The 17,217-nt window shown below is 39.4% G+C and overlaps 1 protein-coding gene across 3 annotated transcripts in view; it reads left to right on the plus strand.

Moving 5' to 3' along the window:
• The window catches only part of Grb14 (growth factor receptor bound protein 14), a 117,146-nt gene extending 105,316 nt beyond the window's left edge, over window positions 1–11,830 (plus strand). For all 3 annotated transcript variants that reach the window (XM_021185074.3, XM_021185092.3, XM_021185083.3), the window contains 6 exons: window positions 461–541; window positions 6,849–6,965; window positions 7,057–7,129; window positions 7,248–7,335; window positions 9,375–9,468; window positions 11,458–11,830. In XM_021185074.3, the coding sequence (XP_021040733.1) occupies window positions 461–541; window positions 6,849–6,965; window positions 7,057–7,129; window positions 7,248–7,335; window positions 9,375–9,468; window positions 11,458–11,604 (600 nt within the window). In that variant the 3' untranslated portion in view covers window positions 11,605–11,830. The remainder of the gene's footprint in view (window positions 1–460; window positions 542–6,848; window positions 6,966–7,056; window positions 7,130–7,247; window positions 7,336–9,374; window positions 9,469–11,457) is intronic.
• The last annotated feature ends 5,387 nt before the right edge of the window (window positions 11,831–17,217 follow it).

Genomic DNA, 17,217 nt, shown 5'->3' on the forward strand with positions numbered 1-17,217 from the left:
GGCTGTTGGCTTGGTATTTGTGGGGGGGACTTATGACAGCATGAGGGTGTGTGTGTTTGTGTGTGTGTGTGTGTGTGTGTGTGGTGTATCTCTGATTCTTTTCACTTCTCTCAGGACCCTTTTCTCTTACTGGGGCTTCTTTGCTGAGCATTAATGTAAGGGTTTGTGGCTGCTCTTGTATCTTGTGCTGTGTTTGGTAGATGCTCCTGGGAGGCCTGCTCTTTTCTTTGGAGAAATGAGGGTATGGATCTGGGGGAGAGGGGAAATGGTGGGGAACTTGGAGGAGTGGGGGCAGGGAAAGCTGTGGTTGGGATATATGTATGGGAGGATAAATGAATAAAAATAGAAAAGAAAATGTTTTAGTTCTTTTTTGTATCGCTAGTATGTGACTGTTGAAGGTGTTGACATTCAGTGAGTTGATAACTTGAGAACCTTTGTGTTTTTTCTGTCTGTTCTATAGTATGGCATGCAGCTGTATCAGAATTATATGCATCCATACCAAGGTAGAAGCGCCTGCAATTCTCAGAGCATGTCACCCATGGTAAGGATCAAGGTTTCAAATCTGGACTTTACATTATTTACTGCTATAGTCCACTAAATGTATAGTGTCTTTACATTTGCCTTGTGGTCAAATACAGTAATTCTTCTGAAACGTTCTCAAATTATGCTACATAGAAGTTTCAGTTTTGTGTTTTGTATATGTTCAGTCTCTGTAATTAAAAATAAAACACAGAAAAAATATAAAACATTCAACGAAAGCCAATAATTTTATGTGTTAAAGTAAAGCAAATTGAAAGACGTCTGTAAGCCATTCTGTGCCATTAGGACATTTGATGATTAGGTCATAATAAGATAGTTTGCAGAATAGTTTTCTTGGCATTATGGATTATGGCTTAACAATCATTGGTTTGGATTGTAGAGTTATAGACCCTTTCAATGTTAATTTAGTATTGTTATTGCCACATAACATAGGATTATTTAGAGTCCTGAAAGTACATTATACATATCTAGGTTTTTCTGCATTCTGACTTTTTAATAATGATACTTTTGAAAGTCCTAGGCCCTTAAAAAATTGCTGCTTTTCCAGAAAATCACAAAACTGGAAGCTAAAATCTAGGCCATGCATGGCGCCAGTAAAGAACTGCTTCTCCAACTCTATCTTGAATATTCATTTGCAGATACACACACACTCAGACATATGCGGATACACACAGACACACACACAGATACACACATATTGTGCTCTCTCTAAAACGTCAATTTCCTGTACACAAAAATATATTTCTCACCTAAAGTTTGCTTTCTGCTCCTTTTGCTGTCCTTCCTGTTATCGGTGGTGTTCGAAATCCACACATATATGCCTGTGGTACAAATGACGTAGTGTGAAATATGTGTTTCCATTGAGGTTAAAATACATTCTTCATGGCTGTGACCAAGGAAGGTACATGTGTCCCACATGTCAGGTAGCAGATGAAGTGCCCCGCTCTAGGAATGAAGCATGAAATGATGCTATGAAGCCTGATAGGACCGTAGAGGAAAAGCTCTCCAATTTTGTAGTTAGGTCCCTTTAAGTCATAGAAAGATAACTTTTCATCTTTGTATCATATTCTTCTAAGCCTTAAAATAAGAAACTAAAGAATGTAATGAATTTTGTAATAGCAATTTCTTTAAGGTGGATGTTTTTACAGTTCGTCAGCTTGCTTTTATCTTTCAATCCATATATACATATATATAAAGTATATTGAATTTTATTATCTTAATCCTTCCCTAAATCCCTGCAAATTTCTTTCAGAGTCTGAAGTCATTAGGATGAATGTCTTAACAGCAACTAAGCATTTGGAGGCAATTATTGTCTAATGTCCTTTTAATCATAGGAAAATGTTATAATCAAACTCCTTTCCATTTTCATCACTGTCATTAACATTCAAGTATGGGGGTCACTGTTACCTTTGTCTATTGAAATTGTGTAATGTGGGAAATGCTGGCGTTCAAGGTGTGTGTGAGATTTTAGTTACAGTGTTAATTGATCACTATGTATAGGAAGACAAACTCCGTAGTAGTGTATGGAGACTAAAGAGGAAGAGAGGTTTGGATGTCTGCACGATAAAGGCCTGTCCATGGGGCGGGGGTTGTGATCAGAAAGGGCGGTGTTTATCACGTTTATCTTTGTGGTTCATAATTTCTGTGATGGAGAGTTAGAAGATGTGGGAGCATCTTGCTTATTTTGGTGTCTGTGGTCCATCCCGCTTTCCTACATGATTATGGAAACATCAGAGGCTTAATAGAGGCCAGGCCCACCCTGTCCCCTTCCTTAGCTGCTTTTCAATCAGGAGCTACTGAGAGGAAGTCACATATAAAGGACAGAATACTCAGTTATATATCTAAAGGCATACTCTATACTTTTTTCACATATACATTTTGAGAAGAGAAATGATGGAAAAGTTCATAACCTGTGAACATCTTAGCTATTAAACTGCATGTAGCTGTCCCCCTTCATTGGCCCTGAGATGAGAATCAGAAGCAGCCATTTCAGGAGGCCAAATATACCTGGTTCTTTACAGGGCCAAGTTAGGATTCATGTGAAGAAGGGCTATTGACAGGGTCCTAGCTGACGTGAGGAGACAGGGTTAATTCACCCGTGTTCCATCTATTCTCCACTTCTGACCCTGACCTACACATTCTAAACTGAAGTTCATCCCTGTACCTCCTACTTTGTGGTGAATAAAAGAACCCTAGAGAAGACACAGCAAGTCAGTTACCCCTGTTACCATAAGCTGTCTGCATGACTTTGGCTAGCCACTGTTTTCCTACTGTGCGTGATAAAGGGATTACTGTACAGTCTTTGAGGACGATCATATCTCGACTGTCCTGTGGCTCTGTAGGAAAGAGCCGAAATGACAATACAGGAGAAATTCCGTGGCTTCTTTGTAATGAGGGGGCTAGGTATATATCCAGCTCCTTCAAATGGGAATGGTGGATAGTGACTGCTACTATGTGCCTTGGAGTTAAACTCCCAGAGTGACAGACATGTTATGCAAACTGCACTAGGAGTGGGTGGATCGGATTTCAAAGTGTGAGTTGTAAAAACCCAAGCTTGTCCCAGAGCCCTTCTTCTTTGGAAAGAAGGCAAGGCTGTTACAGTTGTGGACTATGTTTCTTGGGGGAAAGGCCCATTCATCCCTAGAAGAATGGGTGAGAATTTGAGGCAAATATTTGAGAAATCCAACCAGTTGTGAATGTTATCAGCATTGCTTTCCTATGTGAAGGAAATCGAGCTGAAAATGACCTTTCCAGGCTGTCAAACTCTGCTCCGCTTCCGTTTCTTTGTCCACTAAAGGTAAACTATTAATTTTTCATCCACCACCTGCCATTCAGTAGAAAACATTGGCTGCATTACTGTTTTCCCACGGTGTAGTTTCCATAGCAAATAAGTAAAAATGTTCTCCATTTGTCTTGTAATCTCCTTGCATTTGCCAGATAATTATGAACATGGGATCTTGCCTGGCATATTTCAGGGAAGAAAAAAAATAAAAGATTGTGTTTGTGTCTCCTTCCTAACATCATTTTTATGTTATCAGGAACTTGAGAGTGCAGAACCCATCTTGGCATGTGGAGGTAAAGATATTATAAGGATCAAGCTATCATTAGGATCGAGACCAGTTACTCTGTGGTTGGGGCAGGTAGATGATTTTCATTAAGGTCGGCAAAGCAAAAGCATATCCGACTGGTCCCCAGCCCGGCACAGAAGATCACGGGGTGAGAAGGGCAAACTAAAGTGTGACAGCAAATAGAGATTACAGAGACAGCATCTGGCAGGAAAGAGCAGCTGTCAGTAATAAAAACTCCTGCAACAAACAGGAGATTGCACGTGGGTCTCAGGGATAGAGGTGAGCCATAATAAGACTACCGCTCCTCTCTCGTGTTTTGCAGAGAAAATATCAGATGCTAATAAACAGGGGTGTGTGATGCAGTGATAAAGAAACCCTGAATGTTTCTCTTGTGGATAACGTTTTGTTTGAAGTTCACACGTGACCACGGTCGGTTGGCTGAATCCTCAGAGAGGCATGACATGGTACTCTCCGACGGGCCCCACATGCAGCCTGGCTTGGCTTTACCACCATCATCCCTCTTTGACTTCCATTTCTCTAGTAACTAGTGGAGAATAACTTAAAGGTTTCCATTGTGTGTTGTTTCCTTCGAAAACATTTGGTATATCATTTCCCTGACTTCTGAAGCCAGCAAGGCTCTTGACTAGAGAGTTTGACAACCATTTCTCATTTCGAGATTCTTGATTAGGAAGGGTGACACATTTTTTTTTAAAAGAGATTTATTGTGAAATAAAAATCCTCCCACCCCCGTAAATGAAACTACGATCCAGGCATTAGCTGATTTATTTTTAGAGGATATGTTTTAAAAAAATATTAGCAAAGAAACTCTGACCCTCTTTCTTTAGGCTGTCCTTGTTGGTGGTACCAGCTGGGGCTCAGGCTTCTTTCTGTGCTTCCCACTTTCCCACAAGTCTCCCCACAGAGAAAAGTGGTGTTGCCTTGGGCTCAGACACTTTAATATTATAGACAGATCTGAACTATCATCCTACTGAATTTTACTTTCTGAGTAAAGCCAGAATTGATGAACTATATGTTAGAAATAGATTTTCAAAAACAAAGATGATCATGTTTTTTTTTTTCATTATAATACATGGGCATTCTTACTCAGCAACAATGATACAATTTAGAATTATAACACACAGTGAAAAGAGCAAGTTTCTCAGTACTTGCAAATTCTTGGCATGGTACTCTTTGAGTTTCAGGGACAATAAGTCACTATTTCCTGGAATTCTCAGAAACATCAAAATTAAATTTATTTTAAGGATGTTTCTAATAATCTCAACACTATTATATTTGAATAGTTAAAATTTATGTTTAAAGAAAGAATATGTATATTTAAAATTAAGAATAAAAACAAGACATGAATACAAATTCTAAATATATACTGACCTAATTATACCTCCCATTGTAATGAATTTTAATTTTTTTTAACTTTTTATTGATTCCTTGTGACTTTTCCCATCATGCACTGTAATTCCACTTATCTCCTCATGTTTTCCTATCTGTCCTCTGCCCTTGCAACCTCTGCACTAAGAGAAAAGAGAAAAGAAAATAAACATAGAAAACCAAAACAGAACAAAGCATAGAAAACATCTCCTCATGGAAGCTGTGGTGTGGCACAATGTGTTCCACACTATATCCTTTTGTGGGCCACACACCTCGAATGGGCAGCACAGTAGAGCTGGCTCTGGTGGTGTGGATGTGAGTGAGCTAGCCCTGAAGTCATCAGTAGGAAAACTGGCCTTTCAGCATTCGGTGGACTAGCCAGAGCAGTACTGGAGAGCTGGCCCTGGTGGTGTGGGTGCAGGAGAGCTATCGGGCTGACCAACTCAGCTTCCACACAGGCCCAGATCCAGGGCTTTGAGTTGTCCCATCCCCAAATCTACCTCATCTTTGAACTGCTGGAACACGTGAAGGGGCCAACCTTTTTTCAGATCCAAAGTTGTAAGACCTACATGACACAGGGCAACAACAGTATAACTGAGAGGAGTCCTGGTGAGGACACAACTTTGGTAGTGTAGAAGAAGCCAGAGGCCTCAAGTCAGACCAATGACTCAGTATAGTGAACAAATTTGCACATAAACATGGGTGGACTAATGGGTACACTTCGGGTTGGTTCAGCTGATAAGCACACTGGCTGCTTTTCCGCGGGATCCAGGTTTGACTCTTAGCACCCACAATCATGACTCACAAATCCTCTGTAACACCAGTTCTGGGGAATCCAATCTCCTCATTTGACCTTCCCAGGCACTTCACACATGTATTGCACAGACATACATGCAGACAAAACACATAAAATAAAAGGGTATTTATAAGTAGCTGCACTTGACATTTAATTGGCAAAATTTAAAGATTAGAAAGATGAAGTAATGGATCAATGGACATTTTTGCTGTCTTCCCAGGAAATAACTAAGTCCATGAATTCAACATCCCCTTCAGTTGTCTTGGCAGATAACCACCGGACTAGGGGATGTATGTGAGATCACCGTTTTACCTCTTCTGTATATTTTAACTTTTAAATTTCTGACTGGCCACATCTGCAGCCCTGTCAGAGGCACAGCTTGGAGAAAGTATTGGAGAAACCAGACCTGTTAAACACACGGGCCTATTTTCTCCAAAGGAGAAATTACTGATGCCTGAACACCCAGGAAGCTAGACTGGATGCTGTCTAGCAAGCTGTCATCGTTGTGCTATTCTATAGAGCTAGCTTTCCCGAATCCCCCAATATCTTGAGCTTAGTCCCTAGGTGACTAGAACCTGAGAAAGTGTCCCATGTATTTTGCATCCTCCATCAATAGAGCCTATCCTTATGCTTCCTCTTTAGGCCCTGACCCTGAGCACTGTTGGTCAGTCAAAGAATTGATTCTTATTGTACAGGTCTCAGGTGCTTTGCTACTTTGCACAGGAGTTTCCACATAGCTAAGCCTAAAGCATTGCTGTGATGAGTGTCATGTGGAAATCTCTTTCCAAAGTTTAACTGCGCTTAAAATGTGTAAGAGGAAATAAAACCACGAGGTCTGATTCTGGCAGTTTGCCCCAGTGCCTGCTAAAGTGGTACTAACTAGAGTTTCATTCTTCACCTAGTGTGGATCTTTTCCCTGCCAACCATGACACTTACAGGGACCCTGACAGCATCCCAGTCCAGAATGGATGCATATGGCCAAGTTCAAAGCTGAAGTTTAGTGATGAGGTGTATATTAATAGTTCAAATGTTTATTTTTGGTTGTTTCTATTTTTCAGAGAAGCATATCAGAGAATTCCCTAGTAGCAATGGACTTCTCAGGTCAGAAGAGCAGAGTCATAGACAACCCCACTGAAGCTCTTTCGGTTGCTGTTGAGGAAGGCCTCGCTTGGAGGGTACCAGCAGCTTCATTTCTCTCAAATGTTCATGGTTTGAGTCATTTTATCTGAGAAGTTGAGTTTTACTTTTGTTCCTTTTCTTGCTCAGAAAAAAGGATGTTTACGCCTGGGGAATCACGGAAGCCCCAGTGCCCCCTCTCAGAGCTCTGCTGTGAACATGGGTATGTTTGCTCTCTGTCAGATCGATGTTCCTTTAGATACAGTCACATGGGATGGGACAGGGATTGCATTCAGTGAAATCAGGATCATGTCAGACAAACCTTTGCCTTCTTCCTCCAGCTCTCCATCAGTCCCAGCCATGGTTTCACCACAGAATTTCCAGAGATGAGGCTCAGCGGCTGATCATTCGGCAGGGGCCTGTGGATGGGTAAGTCTGATATTTGCAGTCTAAGTGGTCATGTTTGGATTATTTTTTCTACCTACACATGATAATTATTTAACACATGCTATGAAATTATGACTGTGCCTTGTCACAAAGCAGAAGAACTTTTGTTACATAAGCGTGGTTGTCACTGCATTCTATTGGTGTTTAATATTTGTGCACAAATGTCCAAATAACAGGATACTTTATCCTTGACCAGTTAGCATTAATATTCACTTTATTTGTGTGGATTCAATCATCTCAGACTCTAATGTATGAGTTGGGGCAGCCAAGTCTGATTGAGATGTCAACATTTTGGTTTGCACATATAATAGATATGCTCCCAAATATATTTCATACCATGATGTTGTCCTGAATTGGTTTTCTTGGACATGATGCAAATACATTAGTTGAAAAGCTTTTTCTTAAATATTTTGAATTCTTGCCTGGTTTGTTTTTCTCTTAATATCTTTATTGCCATTTTGTTAAAATAGTAATAGCTATAAAATTACTTGTTAATGATATCTCTCATTGTTTTTATTGGGTATTATGGAGTATAAGAGAGGAGGATAAAATGACTTATGGGGCATTTAAATCAGAAGGCTTTTCCATTTTATTTAGTATATTTCATCCACTTTGTATAATTCTAGCCAGATTTTTTTCTTAAATGCAGAGCAAATGAGAGGGTTGTGTTGATGTTTGAAGAGGGGAGAAAGGAAAGCGGGATCCATTTAAACAGTGGTGATGGGATCTTGCATCTGCAAAGGTTGCCTTACGGTGTTGACAATATTGAGCTGTTTGATGCTGATGTTCAGATAAAGATGCACATTTGCTCATTTCACTAGACTCTAAGAAGAGCTGTGACTATGACTCTCTACAGGAAGCACATCTTTTGTGGTTATAAATTTAACAAACTGTAGTCTCACAGAGACCAAGAGAAAAAAGTATTTACATAATAGAAGATTACAATTTTCTTAATTTCAGAGTCCAGTATTTATAGAAATAAAGAAAGTAATTGAAGAAAGAATAACATATTAGTATGGTTTTTTTAATTTTTTTTCCCTTTTTTATTTCTTTGGATAGATGTGATGGTGCCAAGTAGCCCACTAGGTGGTAGTGCTGATCTTCTTGGGAAGGGAAGAGAATTGCAGCTTTCTTTACCACTGAAATGCCCTTTTGTCCCATCCTCCAGTGATGTAATCTCTGAGCCTCACACAGAACGCATGAAATGGATGCTTTGCTCAGACATTGGCTGCCTCTTTGCCCAGGCACAGTGAGATTAGTATTGGAGTCAGCATAGGGACATTTACACAGTGTGCTTGCCAATAATTAATACAAAACGGGTTTTGCACAGCACTGCCAGTAAATACAAATCCCTGCCTGGTAGTCTTTTTTCCTAGGCCATTAGGCCACATCTTGCTTGTCTAGCCTGACATTATAAAGGTTTTCTGCTGGACTCTTCAAGGTTAAAGTGCACGTTGTTAGGGTATTTCTTTTACTTAAAACATTGTTACCTAAACATTTCACAAACAATTTCAAGACTAATTTGTTAGAATATATTCATTTCTTACTAATGAGTCTATAGTGGTAAAAACAAGAGGATCCACTGCAGAAGAAGAGAAAACCCTATTTAATTCCAAATAATTTCCTCCTTTCGGGGGCCTGTCATGCCCTGTCAGTCAAAATAGCAGTGTCCATTCTTTGTGATGGGTGGTTATGAGAGAGTGCCAAGTTTCTCAGTGAGCAAAGGACATAACAGTAATTATTGATGCCACTTTACCATTATATTGGCAGTTGTGAGCACACAACTTCACCAAAGGTTTGTGTATTTACCCTGCTATAGCCATTAGTATAATGATAGTTTTGCAGCATAGGTTTATTACCTGTTGTTTGCCAAGTTGGAGAGTCTTATCCATTGACCACCTGGTAAAGGAGGCCCCGGCGATAGCATTTAGATGTATGCTTCCCTGCATTTCTACACAAAAGTATTTCTACGAAAGCCGAGTGTACAGAGAAACATAATGAAATTCCTTTTCTTTCTTTAGAGTTTTCTTGGTACGGGATAGTCAGAGTAACCCCAGAACTTTTGTACTGTCAATGAGTCATGGACAAAAGATAAAACACTATCAAATTATACCCGTAAGTAATTGTGACTTCAGGTTCTTGTACTGGAGATGCTCTTAATGCATATTTGGGAGACTTGGGTTTTCTTTTGTTCCTTTTATTAAATATAATTTGGGAGCCTGTGCTTTGACTGAAGTTAAGTTTGGCAGAAATGGTTTTATGAGCCTGAATTAATATAAGGAATACAGGAATTGTAAAAAATTAAATTTCCCCCTTTTCCACAAAATGTGATTTAGCGATATTGTATAGACCTCATGCCACCTATTGTTAAAAGGCCACTAAGAAGTCCTTCCATGAATGTCACTAACAGATTTTTTAAAAAGCAGTGCTTGAAAATCACCTTTGCCTCCTTCCTCCTCTCAAAAATCCATGCTTTTGTTGATGTTTCCTGCTAACTTCATTTTAGCCAGACGAAGTCGCAGGCACTGTACCACTGGTACGCATTTAAATTACTCTTAGAACACGAAGAAGCATCTTTGGCACAGCCCTCTTTCATGTTTCTCTTGCATTGCTGCTGCATGCCTGTGCGTGTGCATGTGCCTGTGCGTGTGCGTGTGTGTGCATGTGTGTGTGTGTGTGTGTGTGTGTGTGTGTGTGTAGCGTGCATACTAGTAGCTCATGGAGTAGCAGAGATTTGTTTTGTAAGACTGCTGGAATGCTGGCGATTCTTCTTGAGATGCCTTTTTCTGGACTTTTCCAATAGTTGTCTGAAGTGTCCCCCCTGATCCTTTGATTTTTTTTTAATTATATGATCAGCAACTCCAGCAAATATGAACCGATTCTTGCCAAAAAGCCTGAGGAAAAAAAAAGATAAATAAAATTTAAAAATAATTTAAAATGAGAAAAGAATATTAAGCAAAACCATGGTAGGTTTCTGCTTATTAAAGAGTACAGAATCCTCTCCAAGAACAGGCAATAGTTGTGCTATCCTAACTATACATAACAGTGGGAGAATTGAGAAGGAAACAGACTGCATGGGGCTGGAGAGATGGCTCAGCGGTTAAGAGTGCTGACTGCCCTGCTAGAGGTTCTGGGTTCAATTCCCAGGAACCACATGGTGGCCCACAACCATCTGTAGCGGGATTTGATGCCCTCTTTGGGTGTGTTTGAAAAAAGAAACAGCATAGTCATATAAAATAAATAAATAGTTCGGAGCTGAGACGGAAGGAAGGACCATCCAGAGACTGCCCCACCCGGGGATCCATCCCATAAACAACCACCAAACCCAGACACTATTGCATATGCCAGCAAGACTTTGCTGATAGTACCCTGATATAGCTATCTCTTGTGAGGTTATGCCTGTGCCTGGCAAATACAGAAGTGGATGCTCATAGTCATCTATTGGATGGAACACAGGGTCCCCAGTGAAGGAGCTAGAGAAAGTACCCAAGGAGCTAAAGGGGTCTGCAACCCTATAGGAAGAACAATAATATGAACTAACCAGTACCGCCCCCCCCCCCCCCCAGAGATTGTTTCTCTAGTTGCATATGTAGCAGAAGATGGCTTAGTTGGCCTTCAGTGGGAGGAGAGGCCCTTGGTCTTGCGAAGATTATACGTCCCAGTACAGGGGAATGCCAGGGACAGGAAGCAGGAGTGGGTGGGTTGGGGAGCAGGATGGGGGGAGTATAGGGCACTGTCTGAGAGGAAACTAGGAAAGGTAAGAGGCATTTGAAATATATATGAAGAAAATATCTAATAAAATAAATAAATAAATAAATAAATAAATCTTTTTAAAAGAAGAAGAAGAAAGAGCCAGACTGCTTACTCAAAGAGGAGACACTGCATTTGAATGCAAGTGATGCCAGGGAGAGTAAGCACAATGCTATTCTCATTGTCCTTAGTTTTATATACTTGTTGATTTAGGCTTATGAACACATAGTATGCAGAGGACTACCTATACTTGCTCTTCTGGGACATTGATAACCTTCTCTGTTTTATTTAATGTTTTTGCTTATTTGTTCATTGGGCTTTCCTCTTATTAGTTTGTTGCTTCTTCTCTTGAAGGTGGAAGATGATGGTGAGCTGTTCCATACTCTGGATGATGGCCATACGAAGTTCACAGACCTCATCCAGCTGGTGGAGTTCTACCAGCTCAACAGGGGGGTCCTTCCTTGCAAGCTGAAGCATTACTGTGCTAGGATGGCTGTTTAGCCAAACTGTGTGTCATTTGTTAAACTACAGAAGAAGGATGCAAAGGAGAATGATTAGAGAGAGAGAGAGATCACAAGGCTGACAACAAATCATGGTGAAAAGAAGATTTCACCTGTGGGTTACAAAAAAAAAATAGGTCACACATTGCAAATTAGTGAAAACTTGGATTCCTATTACACTCATGACTTTAAACTTATTAGTTAAAATTAAACCTTATTAAAAAATAGACTTGTGTTCTTGTGTGATTTTACATGGCTATGGGGTTTTGTTAAATGTGAAACTTTAAGCACTTACTTCAGTCACCATGAGATATGGAAAGATGCTGGGAGTGGATCTGCAGGGTTGGGGACACATATTTAGAGCTTCAGTGCTCATGGGATCAAGTCCAGACTGTGACATGTAGCGAGACCCTGACTTAAAGAAAAAGTTGTTCTGTCTGCTTGAAATCCTGGGTTTACTCCTCAGCACAGCCAAAAGCAGAAGACAAAACTGGATTCAGAAAGATCTTTTCAACACTGGATTTCATCTATGCAACTTAAAAATATTAATAATGATGACATATAACCTGTGGTTCTGTAGCTGGTCACCTCAATAGTTCACATTTATCTCTTGTTCTAATTTGCAGAATACCCTACATCCTTTTACTAATACACAAATATCACAGTCAGAGCAGGTAAAATCAAGGATTTCAAATCTGTAAGGACCCAAACAGCTAACTGCACTTCCTTCTCTTTATGTCTTCTTTTAGCTTCTCACTGTGGTAGCTTATCAGGTTGCAAACTTAAGGAACCAAGACACTAGCTTTCCTCATCTTCTTAGGAACCTCCTGGAAAGAAGGTTCCTCTTCTCCCTCCCTTTCCTCCTCCTCCTCTTCCTTGCCCTTCTTCCTTCTGCCTCACCTACTCTCCCCCTCCTTTTCCTTTGTTTCTTTCTGTTTCTATAACTTTTTCCCCCTTTTTGTGGGAATGATAATAGTTGTTCTTAAAGAAATGACGAGAAACAAAACACCAGCAAACATTAATATATCTTATTTTTTTCCTTCTAACTGACCTTTGTAACAACATCGTGGGAAAGTTAAAATTTCTTTAAAAATATTTCAGAAGTACGTAATTTAATCTTAGATAACAGTGATATATTTTGGTAATGGAGCATGGAACATATTCCCAAGATGCTAATAAAATCAGTCATCCCTGAGAAATAATTATTGGTTGGATTTTAAAATGTCCAACTTACTTTAACATTACAAGCTTAACTCCTCAAGCACCTAAAACATAGTCCATTCTTTTGTTAAAGAATACTGTCAAGTCTCGATGAAGACTTAAAGATATAGGCTCTTCAAGTATATCAGTCCCTTCTTTCCCTTCCAAAACAGGCCTGAGTAGATCTGACTTATTTCTAATTTATGAAAACCCTTTGTGTTTTGAGTTAGAATATGTTTGTTTATTTTGTACACAAATAGATAATATATAGTATGCTGATCACAATGCTAAACTCTAATCAACTGACAATTTGCATTTGTCTCTGTCATTTATATTTCTGACTGTACTCATAATCTGTAGATATTATAAGTCAATGAAAATTCCCGAGGGAAGATTGGTGTAGAGAAATCATTAATTTTGTTCCTTCTGAAAATGTGTGTATGTGTGTATGGGGTATGAACTTAACGTGATGTTAAATCTGATGATGCCAGACATATCCACTTGTCAGGTAATTTCAATATATTCCCCAGAAAATATGAATTACTCTTGGATTATCTCCCACTTTGATTTAGCTTTGTTCATTTGATTTGTACAGTTTTGATAAAGATGAAGACAAATCATTTCCATTCTCCTCTGTTCACTTGCTGAAGTGTGCTCGCTCCACTCTTTCAGAAAGGAAGAGATGGGGTGGACCATCTGTTCACTATTCTTTTGTATTCCCTGATACTGAAGGATAAGGACATTATTATGATATTTACATATCCAAGACAATAAGTTGAAAATTATTACGAGTGTTTTGTTTAAAATTAATTGCTTATTTGTGTTAGAGTATAGGCCTCAGCTAGTGTGACTAGACTAGATGAGTGTTTTGGCTTAGCTCCCATTTATGGGGCTTACCATTTGTTAATCAGAGTACTCTATGGCATCTGTCTTTTGAACGCCAACAATAATAACTGCAGATATCTTATTTGTATGTTTAGTCTTCAGATTATAGTGTTCTTGTGGAAGGATGTTACTTGTCTAGTTACAGAACAGTTCTCAGAGCTGGCCTCACCATTTCAAAAGTTGTTCTTTCTATTGCTAGTCATTTGTAAGCTTCAAGGTATTATGGATTCCTCCAGCATCCAGGTGAAGCTCTTGAAAAACTTTCATAGAATGCCATGAAATGGGTAAATTAAATAGATATTGAGCTGATTATGCAGAGATATTGTTCTGTCTACTTCTGCATCTAGATGACCATGCTGCAAACCTTGATGTATAGTTTCTTGCTTTGATTACTTCTGGAATAGTGTCTATTTCTTATGTAAGTCCTCTAGGTTTCTATCTTGTGTTCCCTGGATGAGTCACACTTCTTATACTACCAGTGGCATCAAATAGTTTTCTTTAAGAGGAAGGTTCCTATAACATTTGATGAACATTCATCCACAGCTCCATGCCTACTGCTTGGGATGCACCATCTTTGCTAGTCTTGGCTCCCACTTTCACCATCTGTGACGTTTAGGAATGCACATAGCTGGGGTATTGCTAGTAATGTCTCCAACTGCATGTTCCTTGGGCTACAAGTTTGGTATTTGCATAAAAGAAAGGCCAAAATCTTGGCTGAGCATGTCACAATAATCACCTTATTGCAGAAATTCCATAAGTGCATTTCTCACCAGCATAATTGCACATTTGTGTAGTTGTAACACCATGTGATCAGTCTTATTTTTTTCAAAGAACTAAGTTTACAGAGTTCTCAACTTTCTAATTCAACTTCACTCAATGTTTAAGGCAGTGGGCACCGGGGTTTAAATGATAGTACAGGTGCCATTCCCATGCTTGCTTCTCTTTCCCCCTTCATGTCAGGGGTGATACATTACACTTTGTATGGTGTGCCTCTACATTTGGTCTCTGCCTACACCCTGGCTGTATCTTAGAAGTAGCCATGAACCCAGCTGCTAGTCCCACCTTTCTGTAGGGCCAGGAGAACAGCTAGGCTGTGTCCATTTGTCCCAGTTCCTACAGAAATCCATAACTGCTTTCACCTACTACACTGGATTTGACATTCTCGATAGTTGAATCCTATTTCCAAGTGATAGTGACTGACACAGGGGAAGGACAGAACGATGGAAACTTACTGTGAGAGCGGTGTGAAGATGGAGGGAACACCAGGCTAGGTGGGGAAGTTGAAAGAACTCTTCTCAGCTGCTTTGTTCAATGTGCAGAACTTAGAAAACTGCATAAAAGTGCCCTCCCTGTCTGGTTCTGTACTCATATTGCACTCACCTCCCTCAGAAGCTCATGCAACTAGGAGCAGAAGATGCTGTCATTGTCTTATGTGCGTGTTACATTCACTCCTGCCTGGATGCCCTGAGTGCCTGTTATGTGAGAGTTACTTTTAGATGTGAAAAGGTAAATATTGAGTTATAAGCATCTGTCCTAAAAAGCAGACTAAGTGCTCTAAATAACAGTGCTATTGGAAGGCAGGCAGGAGTTGGGTATACAAAGCCTCTGGTAAAGAACTCTATGATGTCATAAGATGGCCCAAGCAGAGTGCCAGGCAGCATAGACATACTATAGGTGGAAGTTAAGAGTTTTCCAGCAAATGATAATAGCTTCCTTGTAACTTCAGTGCACAGGCTATGACAACACATAACGAACTTATGGAAAATAGAACTTGAAAGCCAGTTCCTTCTGTATTAGGGCATTTCACTGTGAGGTAAAGCAAGTTTTTGCCTCAGTTAGGTAAAAACCATAGTAAGATGTTTCAAGTTTTGGTTTTCTTTTAGACATCATAAATATGATCTATCCCTTTATTTATCTTTTTATTTATTTTTATGCATCTCCAAAATTAAATGAATGGTTGAACTCATTCTATCATATCTGTCTTAAAGTTGAATAATGGCCCAGAGATAGAAAAGGAGTTGATATGGTGACCAAAACTGGAGAAGATAATGGGGCAGAGAAATGATGGAAGATAGAAGTCTTTGAAATGTGTTTTATGATATACTGCATATATGATAGATATATGATAATGAGAAAAGCCCACTCAAGAGCCAGGGCATGGAAAGAGAGTTGTATGGAGGGGACAGGGAGAGAGTCGATGAATGAGATGAGGGAGGATAAAAGAACGAAGGAGAACAAATGTTGATTGCGATTTTAACAGATGACATCAAAATTCTTACAACAAAACTGGTTTCCTAAAGATCTCTTCACATAGGAAGGTGATATCTTAGGGTCTTGGGGCATATGCTTGTGGGATTAGTGACATGTAGAAAACTTGTTTCTCACTGGAAGATTAGAATTAGAGCTCAAACTGAAGAAGGGAGACAGGAAGAAAAGAGTTGGTTCACCATGGTGGAGCAGTTGGGCCATAAGGAGAAAGATAGCTGTTTAAAAAGTAGAGCTCCATGGGTGAAGAACTAAGCAGTGGAGGGCAGAATGTTTTAGGATTGTAGGGGGAGGTCTATGCAAAAGATGGCAAGGTAAACTTGAGGAATAAACTAAGGCCAGCATCAATAGCTATGATATGTGAGGGGACCACAAGAATGACGAAGGTGATGTTGCAGGTGATGCCAGATACCATAGATTCTTAAAGACCATAGACTGTGACTTGGGCTTCATTCTGAGGGAAATGGAAAGGCTATGTATGGGAATTTAGAGAACCAAGATTAGAGTTATGTTGGGTTAATGCTGCACAAAACACGTACAGGAAGCAAGCAAGACTGGATAGCTTTAACAGCACCATTCATAATAGTGAAAAATTAAATCATGCAAATGGGACTGGCCATAATCATAATAGATAATCCTGTGTATGCATATACTGCTGTGAAAAAATTTCCTCAACCCTTGATGAAAGATTTGTCTCTGGTTGTGTGTCAGAATGTTCATGAACATGGTATCAGAAACAATTGAACCTGATACTCCTGTAATAGAAAAGCCATGGGACGGTAAGGTGCCTTAATCTTTTGTTTTATCATTTTTATACTTCAAAAATGAATGATGATACTTTCAGTAATCTAAATTTTTCTTCATATTAGGTAAATATATTGTTCAGGAAAATATTCAAAAAACATTCTCGATACCTTTCTGAATTTGATAATATTTTATATTTGTCATTACTGGAGTTGAGCTTGTACTGTTTTCTCTAACACACACATTTGGAGTATTCTTTTACCAAGTCAACTTTTTAACCTGGGTTCTTAGGAAGCACAGAAACTCATTAATTCCCAATAATTGTCGTGGCTAATAAGTGTGTATGGCATGTTCCTCAAGAAGAGAAACGAAGTCGAAATTCACCTTCTCTTCTTAGGCTGTAGTCTTTATCACTGAGAGAAGCTAGAGAATTTTCATTACAAGGGCTTGCTTTTAACTCCTGAGTTCAGTTTCGCTCCCAGCTTTTCATCATCTGGTAAAGACTACAAAGTGCTTCAAC

The sequence above is a fragment of the Mus caroli genome, unplaced genomic scaffold (assembly GCF_978045245.1).
Source record: "Mus caroli unplaced genomic scaffold, Mus_caroli_1 scaffold_2, whole genome shotgun sequence".
In the NCBI taxonomy this organism is placed as follows: domain Eukaryota; kingdom Metazoa; phylum Chordata; class Mammalia; order Rodentia; family Muridae; genus Mus; species Mus caroli.